This window comes from Micromys minutus, assembly GCF_963924665.1.
Source record: "Micromys minutus genome assembly, chromosome: 3".
Taxonomy (NCBI): Eukaryota; Metazoa; Chordata; class Mammalia; order Rodentia; family Muridae; genus Micromys; species Micromys minutus.
In genome coordinates, this window is record NC_137972.1 from 26,840,870 (window position 1) to 26,857,318 (window position 16,449).

The 16,449-nt window shown below is 38.6% G+C and overlaps 1 protein-coding gene across 1 annotated transcript in view; it reads left to right on the plus strand.

Moving 5' to 3' along the window:
* The window catches only part of ERC1 (ELKS/RAB6-interacting/CAST family member 1), a 282,059-nt gene that overhangs the window by 225,708 nt on the left and 39,902 nt on the right, over positions 1 to 16,449 (plus strand). The window contains exons 16-17 of the mRNA XM_080914840.1: positions 2,660 to 2,804; positions 12,765 to 12,863. Coding sequence (XP_080770966.1) covers positions 2,660 to 2,804; positions 12,765 to 12,863 — 244 coding nt within the window. The remainder of the gene's footprint in view (positions 1 to 2,659; positions 2,805 to 12,764; positions 12,864 to 16,449) is intronic.

Below are 16,449 nucleotides of genomic sequence, written 5' to 3' on the forward strand. Positions count from 1 at the left end.
TGATGGTTCCATGTAAATTATATTGCTTATATTAATTCTTATTTTTCACTTCAGCTAATACCAACTGTGGTTCTGACAGTAAGTACACAGACATGCAGCATCTTCACTGAGAGTGCACACTTGCCATTGCAACATCTTGTGTCCTAAAAGGACCCTGATGACAGTCAGTAGGAAGTGTTCAGTGCACAGTTAAACCAGCTTTGAACTCCTTCAAATATAAGGGCATTTCACCCACTTAAAATATGTGCTTGAAATGATCAGTCGATGTTTTTAGACCATCTTTATTGCTTGGTGCTAATGGAGCCTGGATGTGTAAGCCACCTGCCCTTCCACAGCACTGAGACAGTAGACAGTGGCGGTAGGGTCCGTGAGGATCTTCTCTTCCAACAGCAAAATCGAGTTCAACAAGTTGTTCTTTTCCTGTTGTAAACTGACCTGTGGCTCACATTTGTTGGTATTACTTGTTCAGAGTCTAGTAGGTCTATTCATCCAAAGTAAAGTCTTAGAATATTTAAATGATAGCCTTCCAGCTGTGGCTTCACTAAACTTTCCCATATGACTGCAGTTGAAGCTCAGTTATCTTAACAAAAGTCAGAAGCAAAGCTAAGCTTCAGCAGTGCTTTTTCAGAGGGTCAGAACACAGCTGCTTTATATAGTTTTCATGTAGTAACTCAAATATGTCCCCTTCCATGAGAGATGACCTAGAAAAGGATGGCTTTGGGCCCATAGACAGTTTCTTCACCCAGTTCGTTCAGATTATTTGTAAGTTCTTTCCATGTACCTTTTCCACTTCCAAAGTACTGGTCTTTACTTATGTACACACACTGTGGTGAAAAGCAAGGTCAGAATTAGCACAGAGAAACTGAAAGCTCTCATCAGAAAAGCAGCCATGCAGCACCAAGCACAGAATATGCAAATGATCCCCAAATCCAAGACTATAAAAGTTTTAGTGCTTCATACAGCCCTGGTTGAGCCTCAGCCCTTTTCACCAGCTCAGGCCTACTCTTTTTTTTTTTTTTTTTTTTTTTTTTTTTAAGAAATGTTTTCTTTCTTGATAAACTGTAGCTGCTTTTACCACTTTCCTTGTGTCTCTGACCCAGCTCCTCATGAGAAAGCCCATTGGGTACTCACTAAACCCAAATATCTGCCTGTAACAAAGCTACTGGTAATCTGTGACATTTAAAGTATTGTTTCAAAGAGTATATAAAGATCATTACCAATAAAGTCACACCCCTAAATTTATTTGCATTAATGAGATCAAATACTTACTGATATTGTCCTAGGAACAAATGGCTGTGTTTCTAAGTCCACTTTCTTGAAGTTTGCAAATTGGGACTGGCAACATGGTTCAGTACAGTAGGTGAAGGCATTTGTACCCTGACAGTCTGAGTTCAGTTTCCATGTTGGAAACGAAGAAAAAAAAAAAGGAAGAATGATCTCCATGTCTCACAAAGGAACACAGTAACAAAGCAAAGGTCGCTTGGCAAGGCAGTTCCTTTTGTAGAAAGAATGCAGCAAGGCTCAAACTAGGCTGGCAACTGCCAGGACAGGAAGGTCCCATGACTTTTACATTTTCTTTTCCCCATTAGCTGAGGTCCAGCCTCACAGTCTTTTGCTGTTGGTTAGTTTTAGAAGAATCAGCATGAAGGAAAGAAGTTGGGGTTAAGATTTGAGTAAAAGTCATACAAGATAAGGAAGATTTATAGATTATTAGTCCTGGTGGGCAAATTACCTTTAATAGAAAAAATGGTTTTCATACTCAACATTCCATATGAATGGAGAGCACAGACTGCTTTTGAGCGGTCTCACTGTGCAGGTCTTCCTTGCTTGGAGCTTACTGTGTAGACTATGTTGGTCTCAAATTCAGAGATTGACTTATCTGTGCCCCTTGAGTGCTAGGATTCTTAAAGACATATGTCACCATTTCTAATCTGATTTTACTTTTTAATTAAAAAATAAACTCATTTCCCCAGTGTAGGGGAATGCCAGGGTATTGAAGTGGGAGTGGGGGGGGGGGAGGGGAGCATCCTCATAAAAGCAGGGGGGACAAGAGGGGGGAACCTGGAAAGGGGATAACATTTGAAATGTAGATACATAAACTATCCAATAAAAAAGTAAAAAAAAAAATTTTTAAAGATTTCCTACATAGAATTGTAGCTAAATATGAAAAGTATACAAAGTTAGTGACTTCCTTGTTTAGTTGGTAATCCTGTCACATATATGCTCTAACTACTTAATTCCTCCTACTGAGGGGTACCATGTATCAGACCAGGGAACCATCTCTGTAAGACATTGGTCACACTCAGAAGCCAGATTCCACCAAAGAAAGCAGTCCACACATTACATATACTCCTGCAGAGATGCACACACACACACACAGTCAGAGACAGAGTTCACACACTTCTTATACCAATCCCAACAGAGTTAAGAAGCTGTCCTATGCTATGGTTTTTACAGTCCCCAACTTTAGGTTCTACTCAGTACTTGGCTCTTTCATGCTCTTGGTCAGGTGAGCAATGTGGAACTAAATCTCATGGTATGAACATCCTGCCACCCCGCAAAATGATATAGAACTCAGTAGTTATCCTTTGTTCTCAGATTTTTCTTTGTAGAACTACAAACAGTGTGTTTCAGTGCTCATGTGTTTCCCCCCTTTTAGGCAAGAAGCTCTTCTGGCTGCTATTAGCGAAAAGGACGCTAACATAGCTCTTCTAGAGCTTTCCTCCTCTAAGAAAAAGACGCAAGAAGAAGTGGCTGCCCTGAAACGGGAAAAGGACCGCCTGGTGCAGCAGCTCAAACAACAGGTATTGGGTGTGCCCAAGGACAGCACAGGCAGGCAGTCCTCAGCCCTCTCAGACATGTCTGCCATTTCAAAGATGTTTTTAGTACCTTGTGTTTCATGCTAGATATTAAATACAGACTATTTTCAGAATTAGACACTTAACAAGTTTATAGCAATATCTAAAAAAGTTCACAGAATTCTCTATTGGACTAAGAAGATGGTACAGGTCTCGAAGTTTTTTAAAAACATTATAAAGTCACACTGGTCAATCTTTTTATTCATATTCATACTTGACTACTTACTATGGTGACATTTACTTTCTCTGTATTTGCAACTTTGGGGGTTCAGTTTGCTCTCATTTCTTGCTATGTAGCTCTAGCTGGCCCAGTACTCATTTTAGGACCAGGCTGGCCTTGAATTCATGACAGTCGCCCTGCCTAAACTTACCCAGTGCTGGGATCAGAAGTGTGCACCACCATGTCCAGATGTATCTAAAATTTTTTGTCATAGTTTCTAACAAGAAGACTTAATATTACCAGTAAAATTCTGTTTCAATGTGGTCACAGTGGGGCATTAATTGACACAGAACAGATTAGCTTCAAGTTTCAGTGGGTAAGGAAGCTGAGCTTTCCTCTAGCCTACCCTGACTGATCAGAATCTGCTTCAACTCTATGGCTTGCAAAGCCACCTCTCAGATTCTCAGCACCCCTCTCTCTAGGAACTCTCTTCCTTGGACCACACTCTTTAGGGTCACCAAATTTTTCTAGACTCTGATCTGATTTTATTTAACATCATTGACCCAATTATTATTAAATGCTTACTATCGATAGATACAGATAATAGATATAGATACAGATAAAGACCATTTCTGAAGACTTACTTTGATTGTAAGATCATTTGTTTTATCCAACATTCTGGATATTTGTCCACACAAGAGTTTTCAGGTCATCTAGTCTAACAAAGACATATTTCCTTCCAGTTATATGAAAAATCTAAGAAAGAACATTTTTATTTACTGCTTTTTTTTAAACATCCTCTCAGGTTACTTAGCAAATCTCATTTTAAAATCCTGTAGGTGGTTTGTTATTGTTTCATTCTTGTAAACAACTGTCAAGTTCCAGAGTGTACAATAGAACTACAGACTAAGAGTTTGGGAATGAATGGTTAGGAATACCTAAGTTAAGTGGGTTTGCAAGTTTGTAAATAATGCATCCACTGAAGTGAAAAGACTTCGTGAGTCGAACTATAGTCATGCTTCATTTCCCTCAACTATAAATAAATATTGTGGGATGTGAAGAAGAATTTGTTTCTTTAGAGAACCAAGATCTTGAGAAGACTAGTTCGTAAGTGCAAAGCTGCAGTGTATATGCCTTTTGGTGTATGCCTCAGAAATTCCTGGGAGCTAGCTAACTGTCAGAACCTAAAGCTATTACTCCCTGTTTGCATCCTGTTCAGTTGACTAAAGCCTAGTCCTGATGCCACTGATGTTTCTTTTCACTGTTAAAGGATGAGCATCACCTTTCTCCTTACAAAATCTTAATCCTGCTGTCCCTTGAGATTATACCCAAGTGACTGACACACACTTGGGATGGGGTCTCCACTCTATAGTTGAACATTTTCCTAGTTTTCTATTGTGTTCTATTTTAACTGCTAGACCCTTTAATACCACATTATTTCCTAATCTCCAAGTTCTTACTGCAAAGGGGTATTTGATTGTTAGTATTTCTGTGCAGTTGGAAGAAATGCCCATCAATAACCATCAACTTTTTCCATTAATTACTTATGTATTTGGTTGGGTACACATGCCACAGTATGCATATAGAGGCTAGAGGACAACTTGCAGACATCTCTTCTAGAAATGGAACTTGGCTTACCAGGCTTCATAGTAAGTGTCTTTACCATCTGAGCTACGTCACAGGCCCCCAAGTAATACTTTAGGTAATTCTTTTATGTGGTTCTGTCCATGATGGAGGTGCCAGGTCTCTGGGAATTACTAGGACACCTATGACACTTTGTTGGCTGCCTTCGCTCTTTTTTACTGCTTCACTATATAAAACCAGTTATCCTGACAGTCATTGATTTAGACCTTGAGATAGGCCGAAACTTTGATTTGGAGCATCTTGGATTCTAGTAGACCTAGCAAATGTCCACTTATCTGAAAACTAACATTTGTACATACTTTCAGATGTCTCCTGAATCCTGCTGGAATGCTGGTTCCCACAATGACAGTTGCCAGTGCTCTTTCCATATTCCATGTATAAACAAGCTGTCTGCCCCCAAATGTATACCACTCTCTTGACTCCTTCATTTGATATTTAACTCCCTGCTCGTGGGTAGAATGTGTTTTTTTATTTTGACTTTACACCTTCTTTCCTGGACTGTAGGGCTGGCCGTTGGCCACCTTGGCACAAGCTCTGTCGTCATCCTTTTCTCTGTTGCTCCCAGCAGCTATCTCGTTAAGCCTGTGTCCTCCGTGGTGCAGAAGAAACTTTTTGCTGAGGTTCTTGCATCCCTTTTATTAGAAATTGAGGTGTGCAGGTGCAGAACACCCCCATTTACTCCAATTTTGCTTTTGGTATTCATACTTTATCTTTACTTCCATCAAAGAAAATACAGTTTGAGTATCAGCTCTTTCCTAGCCAAGTACTATTTTAGATTATTTTACTAGTATAAAATATTTGTCCTCTTTCTTATCTTGATGATTCTACTTAGTGTAAATCTACTGATACATATGCGCGCTCTCACACACACATACACATATATATGTTTATATGATATATATATATATATTTATATGATGCCATGTATTTTTGTTTAATTTCTTAAAATTAGAAAAGAAGTTTATTAAAATTGTTTGCAGACTTGTCAGACATTTTTATTTATTTATTTTTTAACTTCTTGGTCTGAGGCCTTGACCCTACCCATTGAGGCAACTATTTTTTTTAAAGACTTTGATTTATTCCTTAACAGTTTCATACATGTATACAGTGTATCTTGATCATAATCTACCACAAAATTTCCCCACACACTCTCCTCATAACTTCCTGCCTCCCTGATTTCACAGAGTCTAGTTATTGCTGCCTCCTGGAATGCCAACTGTCATCAGTTTGTCTGTGTGCAGGTAACCTCAGTTCAGTGAGCCTGTGAGTGCAACAGCCATGTCATGTCTGGAACAGTCCTTCATGGCATTCTTTCTCATCTTTTGACTCTTACATTCTTTCTGCCTCCCCTCCACAAGTGCCCTGAGCTTTGATGGAATTGATGGAAATATCACACTTAGGGCTGAACACTGAATGGGCACATAATCCCAACTTTGACCAGTTAAAAGTGGCCTTTGACCTTCCAAGCCATGGGTTTGGGGCTATGTTTTCAATATGGAACAACTTTGTTTTCTTTCTTTGTTTTTTAAAGATAGTCTCTGTATTTACATTTGAAATGTTATCTCCTTCGTCCATCCTGCTCGCTCCCCGCCTCCCCTTCTACTTGTCTTCACAAAGGTGCAGTAGCTCCAGTTACCCTCTATACCTCAGTGCCTTGGCATTCCCTACATTGGGAAAACGTGTACTCACCTGACCAAAGACCTCTTCTCACATTGATGCCAGACACTGCTATTCTCTGCTACATAGGCAAGTGGGGCCATGGGCCTCTCAATGCATACTGAGTTCATGGGAGCTGTGGAGGATTTGGTTGGTCAACGTTGTTATTCCCATCAGGCCACAACCCCCTTCAGCTCCTTTATTCCCCCCTCTCAGCACCCTCACCGGTGCTGCATCTGATGTCTAGCTGCAAGCATGCTCAGTTGCATGACTCTGGCAAAGCCCCTGAGGAGGCACCCCTATCTAGTATCTGCCAGCATGCACCTCCCAGCATCAGTGATAGTGCTTGGGCCTGGTGGCTGCACATGGGGTGGATCCCCAGGTGAGGCAGTCCCTGAATGATCTCTTCAGTCCCTGCTCTTCCACCTGATCCTCATGTGAGTTCTCCCCTCTAAGAAGGACTGAAGCTTCCACATTTTGGCCTTCCTTTTTGAGCTATGGAACAACTTTTAAGACCACCAAGCTGCAGCAAGATAAATATTTAGACCCTTGTTTATCTGATTTACTGTTGGCTTTCTGTAGTACACAGAGAATTCTCTTCTAAACACAAGTAAAATTGTGTAACAAAACACTGAAGATCTAACATGAACCAAACTTTAAAGTTACCAAGTTTTTAAATTTATTTTCTTTCTCTACAATGAAAATAATGTTAAATGAAAAATCTTTCTAGCCAGCCAAGAAAATAGAACTTTCTGTAGACTAGTTACTGGTTTAAAGCCTTTCATTATGAATTAAATTTGGGATGGGAATCTTTTGCCAATAAAAATAATGGAGACTAAACCTTTAAACCTCCATACATAACGTAGAATCCTGAGTTACCCTCATTCTTTGTTGTTTAAGAAATGATGACAAGAAAAGTCTTTTCCAGTATTTTTGATCTACCAATTGTTATTTAATAGACAAGGAGTCTGTGGATTTAGAAAGCCAGCTTTATCCAAAATTTAAGAATCAGCATGTATTTGTATATACAATTTTTCTTATCATTATTTCCTAAACAATACCATGGAAATAAAGTATTGATGAGACTATGCATAGGCTATATGCATCTACTGTACAATTTTTATATAAAAGACTTAGATATCCTTACACTTTGGTGTTCATGAGGGAGACTAGAACTGATCTCCACTGACACCAAAGAACAGCTATACACCACAAAGGACAATATTTTTAAATTTAAGTATGAACTAAAGGAATATATTTCATGGTATGTTGGTCTCATTTTTCACCTTCAGTGTTATTTTAATACATGTATATGTATACATGTATAATAATTTATTCTCCTTGTTACTTATGTACCAAGAGAGGCCATGTTCTTGTATTTTCTTCACATTTGCTGGAAGTGGTGAGAAGAAACAGAATTACAGTGTCAGTGTTCTGATTGGTGATTCCTTAGTGGGGGCATTCAGTTAATTCAAGTAAATTCTTATATTTTAACATGACTGCAGGTGATGCTGTTGCTGAAGTAATGCACTGAGTTAATCCTCATGCTTCTACCTTTCACAGTACTAGAATTACAGCACATGCCACAACACCCAGTTTTAAGATCTGATTTTCTATTGAAGGTTAGAGACTGTCAGCCACGTAGATAAACAGTAAGACAACATGCTAGTGACTACATAGGTGAACTGTGTAATTAGTGAGGGAACTTTGAAAACAGAGTCAACAAAGACTTTATGATTCCATTTCTAATACACACGGGAAATAAGGAGTCAAGAATGGCTGAAAATCTTAGATTGAACAACTTGAAGAATAGTGACTTTTTAGTAGATAAAAAGTGAGACTTGAGGAAACAAGGGGCTCACAATGCTCTTCGTAGCAACAAAGTTGACATCATACCCTGATGTAAGTATTACCACAGAGGAGAAACAGCAGGAGAAGGTCGAAGGTCAACCGCATAGTCTCATTTGGAGACTTACTTTGGCTGTCACTTTCCTCTCTGTCACAGCATGGTTATTTTAACAGTGATTCATCTAATGCCCCTTTTAGTCTGGTAAACAGAGACTATGGATAGCTCATAGTTTACTAATAAGAATAAGAGATTTCAACCTTTTCCTTTAAAACACAGGTCTTATTGCTACTCTTTTTCTATTATGTCCTCTTTCTTGGCTTGAGTATTTTTCTGTGAAATATTTTCTGCAATGCCTTATTTAGGTATTAACATGTGACTCTTAGAAGAAAGGGCTAACAGAATAAACACTGAACTCCTTTTTCTCACAAGTATGTAGCTATGCATTTATGGCTTCAAATAAAGTTGTGTTTTGACTAGTTCCTTCCTTTACTTTTTCCCTCCTTTTTTCCTTCTTTCTTTATGCTGTTATTCTTTATGCTGCTGGAACTAGATTTTATCCATCCTGTGACAGGGTTGAAAAGAGAAGACATCTGGTATACAATACCTTCTATGGCAGTGGCGTGCTTATCCCCTTGCCTTCTTATCTTACCTCAAGAAGCTCAGCACACAAGAGAGGCTCCTGAGGAGTCGAGTGTGTGCTGTGTTGTATCTTATGTCTGTGAGAGGCCACCCTGACTGTGCAAGGAACAGACTTGCATCAGATTTCTGATAGACTTTGATCAGAATCATGTCTTTAAGGAATGAAGTAAATGCTGTATCTTCTATCACATGGGTTAAGTGTGTGATCCTTGCTTGCTCTTTCTACTCAAGTCAGCTTCTTGTGCTTACACACTCATCCTCAAATGCACTTGAAATGCTTTTCTGCCTTAGAAATGGATTAGCATATGCTTTATTCAGGTTGCTTTTAACTTTTAGACATATCCAAGATATCAGGAAAGATTGTCTCATATTTGCCAAGAACCAGCCTCCTCTTGGAGAGGAGTTCTGAGGAAGGAGTATCTAGGAGCAAAGAAAAGAACAACTCAAATCATGAATTACAAGCTGATGACCTATGTTCTGCTCAAGGCAGCTTTCCAGAAAACTCTCTCAAGACAGCTCTTTTTTGCAATTCTAAAGAACTCTCTTGATAGCTCCTCTCTTGCAAATCAAAAGCCCAGTCTTTTATTTGTATATCAACTCAGTCATCCACCCAAGTTCCCTTTTGATTATTCCACGAATCATTATCCCTTGACCCCAGCCCCCTGGTTCTTAGAAAAAGACAGCAAGCACATTGTTTTTAAAATTGCAAATGAACTCACAGATCTGACTGCCTTTGTAAGCACAGACAATGAGTTAGCTGGGTGGGATCCTGTCCTGCAATTACCATTTCCAACATGCCTAGGCCCAAACTAACTCTGTCCCAGACTGATCTTGAGCTCAGGAATCAGCCTGCCTTTTTTTTTTTTTTTTTTTTTTTCTGAAAAACTGGCTCACAATGCAGCTCCCTCTGTTATTTTAGGTCCTAGAAGTTCCTTAATACAATTTATATTGCATCCTTATATTTTGTATACTTTAGAAAGTATATGTTCTTGAACTCATGTTTTCAGAGTTCTTTCCCAGAGCCTTAAGGGCCATCCTGAAGGTCTCAACATTTATCATTTTGCTAAGACACTATCAATACCCTTGCCCTCCAGTCTTGTGCCATCTGTGATCATGGGATCATTAACCTTAGCAGAGAGGACATTCCTTGAAGGAGGAACATAAAAATATGCACATTGTTATACAAACAAGCCTTATGCTACAGCAATCATCAACACTCATGGAGGCCCATGCCCAGCTGTCGTTGCTCCAGTAGCAGGAACCATGTCATGTTGTCCCTTACATGGCCAAGCAGGACTCTGCACATATTTTGGGAATCTAACTAATCCTTACCCACATTCACAGTATAGTCAACACAGGCTTTCCTGAACACGCAGGTGATACCCTGATGCTTTGGTCATTCTTTAGGTGTGACTTTGTTGGTGCTTCTTGTCCTTCCTTCTCTTCTGAGAGCTTCCTTGCAGACATACTAGTCATTATCTTAGCATGTTCAGGCTAAGTATCAACTGTAATTCCTAAAGAACAAAAGAATGGAAACCTAATAGGGCTTCAATAGAGTCAGCATCAATGGAGTGCTCACTCTGCCTTGCAGTGTATTCCTTCTCAATGTCTGCTCACATGGCAGAATGGATGGGTGAGCCCTTTAACCACCTTTAGAAGACTATCTTAATACTTTAAAGATCTCACCTATCAGGCTTTTCAGCACTTTTGGGTAAGGTTTCAGTATGTGTACTTTGAGCAGAAACAAACATTCAGACTATGGGAGAGGTCACCAGATGGCATTCTAGAAAACAGAAATTTGTTATCTCAGTTTGTTGATATTTTTTTTTCTGTCATACACTGAAAGGACAAACTGACATACATGTGTTAAAATATAAAGAACCTGAGTGCTCAACAGTTCAAGTTAAGCAATTATTTCCATACAACCATGAAAAATTGGGAGTAAGACCATGAAAATTAATGCTTATCACTGTCAGATTAATAGTCCTAAAACATTATTAGGTACTGGATTTAGGCTATACACTTTTCTAAATGATTTTTTTTTTGTCCTATTAGCTTAAATAACCAACCCTTATTATACAGTCTTTTAGTCAAAATCTATGATCCATCCCCACTTTTAAAGGTACGCAAATTGAAGTTCAGATTTACCTCATAACATGCCTAAGGATAGGTAACTAGTATATGGAAGCAAATTTAAACTAAGCCAATATGACCCCAAAGTTCTTGCCCCCAGGCATCATTTACTGAGTATCTCTGTAACTTTTTTAAATAATCAAGATGCTTTTATTTTACCATGAAATTTGTTAGAGATAACCAGTCAAATTTTGACAAAGCCAGATGGCTGATAAAATGAAACAGTGTTTCCTTCCAGAGACTAAAAGTGCCCTGCATGATAGAATGGTATTTAAAGTACCATGTATATAGAAGTAGGTACCAAATGAGGGGGAATCAGAAGAATGTTCCCTCTTACAAGTTCTCCAGGAAAAGGCCGAATGGAAGACTTGGCATATTTGTTACTGCCCACTGCTGCGTAATAGACCATGGCCAAAAGCAGTTATAGAGGAAGTTTATTTTGGCCTACATTCCAGAGGGGAAAGAGCCCATTATGTCAGGGAAGCATGGCAGCCAGTGGCAGGAATGGCAGCAGGAGGAGGAAACTGACAGATTACTTTTTTTTAATCTTAATCAAAGAGCAGAAAGTTAACTGGAAGTTGACAAAGCTATATGCTCTTAAAGCCCACCACAGCAAGACTGGACCTACTAAACTTCCCCCAACAAGACCATACCTGAGTCTGTGGAGGACATCTCAGTTAAACCACCTAAAATACCTTAATACTGATAGTGATTGTCACTGATGAGAGGAATCACGGGGATCTTTCTTTGACTTTATTCTTCAGATTATATTCATGGTAAACACTTAAAAATCATACAATATAAGCAAGACTTTTGATGCTTTAAAACTTTATTTGAACAATATTTTCTTTGTGAACCATATGTTACTTTTGTATATTCTGACCCAGACAAGTGATTGTAAGATGGTTGTGACACTCGTTTCCCAGCCTCCCACAGTCACCGGGCTGCCTCTGTAGCAGACGGAGATGGAGGATTGAGAGGCTTTTGGAACATCTGATTATTTTCAAAACCTAAATTATTTATTGATTGCTATTAAATTTTGTACATATGTCTTCCATAATACGTTATACACTTTAATTCTTTTAGATTTTTCTAGATAATCTATTATTTCACTTATAAGTAATAACTTCTTCCCAAATACTTACAATCATAATATTTATATAACATCTACTCAAAACTGAATGGGCTGTTTAAAAAAAGTAAGTAATTTCTTAGATAACATGGAAATAAGTCCTACCTAAATATAAACTAAAATGTTAAAGTTACAGAATACCATGTATAGAATAATCTAGTCTTAATTGTAAATATTTTTTAAATGTAGTATATAAAGCGCTTGCTTTGATACTGTTGTCTTCCCTACCTATTTTAGCTCAGATGACCATAGCAAATACCATAGAGTAGGTGGCAAAAATAGTAATTCTGTTTGCTCACAGTATAGAGGTCTGAGAGGTCTCTGCTGACTCCTTTCCTGGTGAGAGTGCTCTTCCTCACCAGGACTATCTTCTTTGTGTTCACATAGAGATCTTTGACTCATTTGCTCTTAGAACATAGCTACAGCCACACGTTAGGAGTCGGCCTTTTCACTTCACTGAGTCTGAATTAGTTCTTAAAGACCTTGTGTCTAGAAGCAGTGATGTTGGGGTTAGGGTTTCAGTATTTGAATTGCTTTGACTAGGCCCTTCACAGTATCCTCCCAAAGTCTATGTGTAATTGATTTTATTGTGGGTGGGACTATTTTCATGCTCATGAACATCTTTAAGGTACTTGTTGCTCTACCATTTATCATAGGGATTTATCTCAATTTAAATTATGAATTTTTTTTTAGACACAAAATCGAATGAAACTAATGGCTGACAACTATGAGGATGACCACTTCAGATCCTCCCGTTCCAATCAGACGAACCATAAACCCTCCCCAGACCAGGTAAGACTGTGCTTGAGTGTAAAAGAACACTTATATCCATGTATGTTGTGGTAACATATTGCAAATTCTAGGTTATAAATTAGAAGAATCTTAGCTTTTCCTCAAATAATTTCAATATAGGAAGCTCATGATTCTGAACATCTTAAAAGCATTATGCTTCAACTATGTGTAAGAACTGTTATTAAGTAATTGCCTTGAAACAAGAAAAAACTGAGTGAGTCCTACTTTTGTTATTAAAGAACTGGTTCCTTTTTAGGAAAGCAAGACTGTGCTCAAGTGCAGGCATGGCTCAGAGCAGAAATGAATTCTTGTTGAATTGTAAAGTATTTACTCTCTGCACATCATCATTAAAGGTACAGCTTCAAGCTGGAATTCCCTCAGTGGTCAGTAGCTTAGCTAGCACATGCAAGGCCCTGACTTTAACCTCCAGGACCACCAAAAAAAAAAAAAAAAAAAAAAAAAAAATGTTTTGAATCGGGTGATAGATGAAATTTAATTTCTCTTCATTTTCTGATATACCCTTCAGCATGACATTCTCAAGAGATATCATTGCTTTCAGCTTGCTACTAATGCAAATGAGACACTCATGAAACTGAAGAGATTTATACTCAATTGCACATTTTTAAAAGAAGGAAGAAAAAGCCCTCCCAAGATCTTGAATTTGATGACACCCTATTCATGGGGATTGGGGAGATTATTTCATATCTCTGTACCCAAAACCAGTTTCAGCATCTGTCACACCCAGTCTCAAAATGTATAAAAATGCAAAACTAAGGGGAAAAATAATAGCCAAGTAATTACAACCATATGACTGCACAGTCAAGGAAAACTCCCCGGCTAAACATCTCTACCAAGTGACAACTGGGGTGTTGTCCTGGAAGAAGCCATAGAAACATATAGATGAAAGTAGCAATTGGTATCCAAAATGTTATTCTAAGAGTCAGAAGCAATGGTCCTATAAGATGGCCTTTACTAAAGCAGCTGAGCCATACCTAGTCCTTAGAGGGAAAACAGAATCAGCCTTATGTAAATGGAGAGCCATCTGCCTGGTGTCCCCCACATAGAAACCACTGCTCTGCCTGCTTTCTGCTACTGAATTAAAACTGTCTAGCCTCTGCATGAAACATGTCAGCTCTTTTCCATGCAACAAGTTTGGATATGAGGTAGGGATGATAGGATGTGGGAAGGCAAACAGAAATGAAGAGAGGCAACAAGCAGATCCTTCAGAAAAGCTGACTTGAGAACAGTAGACGTGGAGCCATAAACTCATTACTAATTTGTGTAAGTTAGGGAGCTAGAACCTAATGTGCAAACAGCCAAGAACTTCTTTTCTGCTACATTATGTTTATGTCTTTGTTTTAATACTAACCAACTCTTTTTCATTCCCATGCTGCCCTGGGGCATTGTTCCCTTGTCATCTCTCCCCATAGGATGAGGAGGAGGGTATATGGGCATAGCCAATCAGATGCTCTTAGTTCAGCCATTTTGTTCAGAACGGTGAGAAACAGCTTTCCTTAACTACGGAAATGATTTTTGCTTGTTTTCATGTTTCTTTCTCCGTAATCACCTTCACATCTTCTCTGTACAGTCATGAACTCGCCAGCGTGCTCTCTGCTTCTTTGTTTTCACGTGACTCCTGTGTGGATTGCTGTGCTTTTGACATAGTGGGGTTTGGATTTTGTGTTTTTTTGTTCTTTTTGTGTGTTATTAGTCACATTTATAATTTCTTTCTGTAAATTTTTGACAGAACTTCCAGGGCATATAACTAAAATTCTCACTTAATGATTTTACAGTGTCCTGTTTAGTAACTCACAAATTGATGGGGGCTAGGGGACAAACAGATAAGTGGCTATTAGCCTATGTTTAAACTATACTTTATGATAATTATAAATATATAGTCTGTTGTTTTTAAAACTTTCTCATGTTCCTGCTTATAGAGAATACACTGAATTCTGGACCTAGGATCTACCTGGGGCTTTGACATTACTCTTAAAATACCAATAAATAAAAGTTGGAATAAAGGCGGTGGGTTTGGGGATTTGGGGGGGGGTTGTTTTGTTGTTTTTTTAGAAAAAGAAATTATTTTAAATTCCTTTTCTTTTCTTACATTGCTGCCATATTCAACAGCTGCCAGAACCCTGTCTAGATTCTCCATTACAGGCCATTTGGCTAGAGAACACAGTGCAGCTCTGGCCACATCTTCCTTTGATCCAATGCCCTTGAAGTTTGTCTAAGGATATCAGTTTCCTAGAAAGTGATAATTGTGACTACTAAGCTCACATGTACTGGTCCTTGCATCTGCTGGACGCACTGCCCGTGCTTTTGTTGACCTCACTCCTTATGAGTCAGTTCTCCCTGAAATGTCTGTGTCTTGATGTTAAACTTATTTAAAAGTGCAAACATAACAACCTCTGAATATTGAATACGGCCAAAAGGATAGAAGGTAAGTCATTCAATGGCCAGGTTTCTGTATGACTTTTAGCAGCAGGTGGGAAATGTGCAGGAAGGGAAATGTACCAGAAAGTGTCAACCAAAAAGTGTGCTGCATGCCAGAAAAAGCTAAAAATCAAAGGAAATTTGGGTCTTGGTCCTCCATCATGTATTATTACCATGAGGTCTGTAGAGTTGAACAGTCATTTGTAAATGTATATGATTCTGCCTCTGTTTTGGGCAGAACACTGTAGCTTCTTGGCTTGTGGCAAGCAGGAAGTGTGCTATATATATATATATATATATATATATATATATATATATATATATATATATGCATTTTTTTACTCACAGCCCCTTTCTTTACTCACTGAACAGTCAGTGATGAGAAACACATTATTGCTTTGGAAAATGAGATTACCAAGTAATATTACCAAGAGATTGAAAAATAAACAAGCCATCTCATGTTCTGGGTCTAGAGTCTACATTTCCATGTCTGCTACTCTGATGGAGCAAGTGTCTACCAAGCATTCTCTACTCTTGCATAACCCTTTCCTACCTGTGTTCTTAGAGGTCAACTGCGCCTGATTCGGTTGGTGGCCCACATGGTACCTTTGCAGCTAGCTGGCTGGACCTGTTGTCTTTACAATACAGTGCTTTATACTTTCTAAACTCTGAAACACACTTCATATGGTAAACATTTTACCTAAGAAGAAACACTGAGAGGCCGAGGCTGTGGTGTGTCTGTAATACCAGCACTTAGAAATCTGAGGCAGAAAGATTATAAATTCAAGGTCATCTTGAGCTACACAACAAGACCCTGTCTCAAAAACAAAATCAAGAATCGTATGAACAATCCCTAAAGCAGTCTTGGCTGTTTTTTATCCTACATTTCTTTCTTTGTTGTCTCTACAGAGAATAGGTTTTCCTTAACAAAATTTTGAATTTGAAATTTATATTTTTCTACGAACTTAAGCATTTTATGAGCAGCCACTCACTGGCAAAGCTTGAGTCTAAAGTAAAAACCATAAAAAATGAGTTGTGAGGAGCTGAAAGGTCTGAGCTGTGCCAAGCTGGGGGTGCAGAGCCTGAGGTTCCAAGTGCAGGCTTTTGTTCTAAGTGCAGGCTTTTGAACAGTCTTTGCTGAGTCCTTACA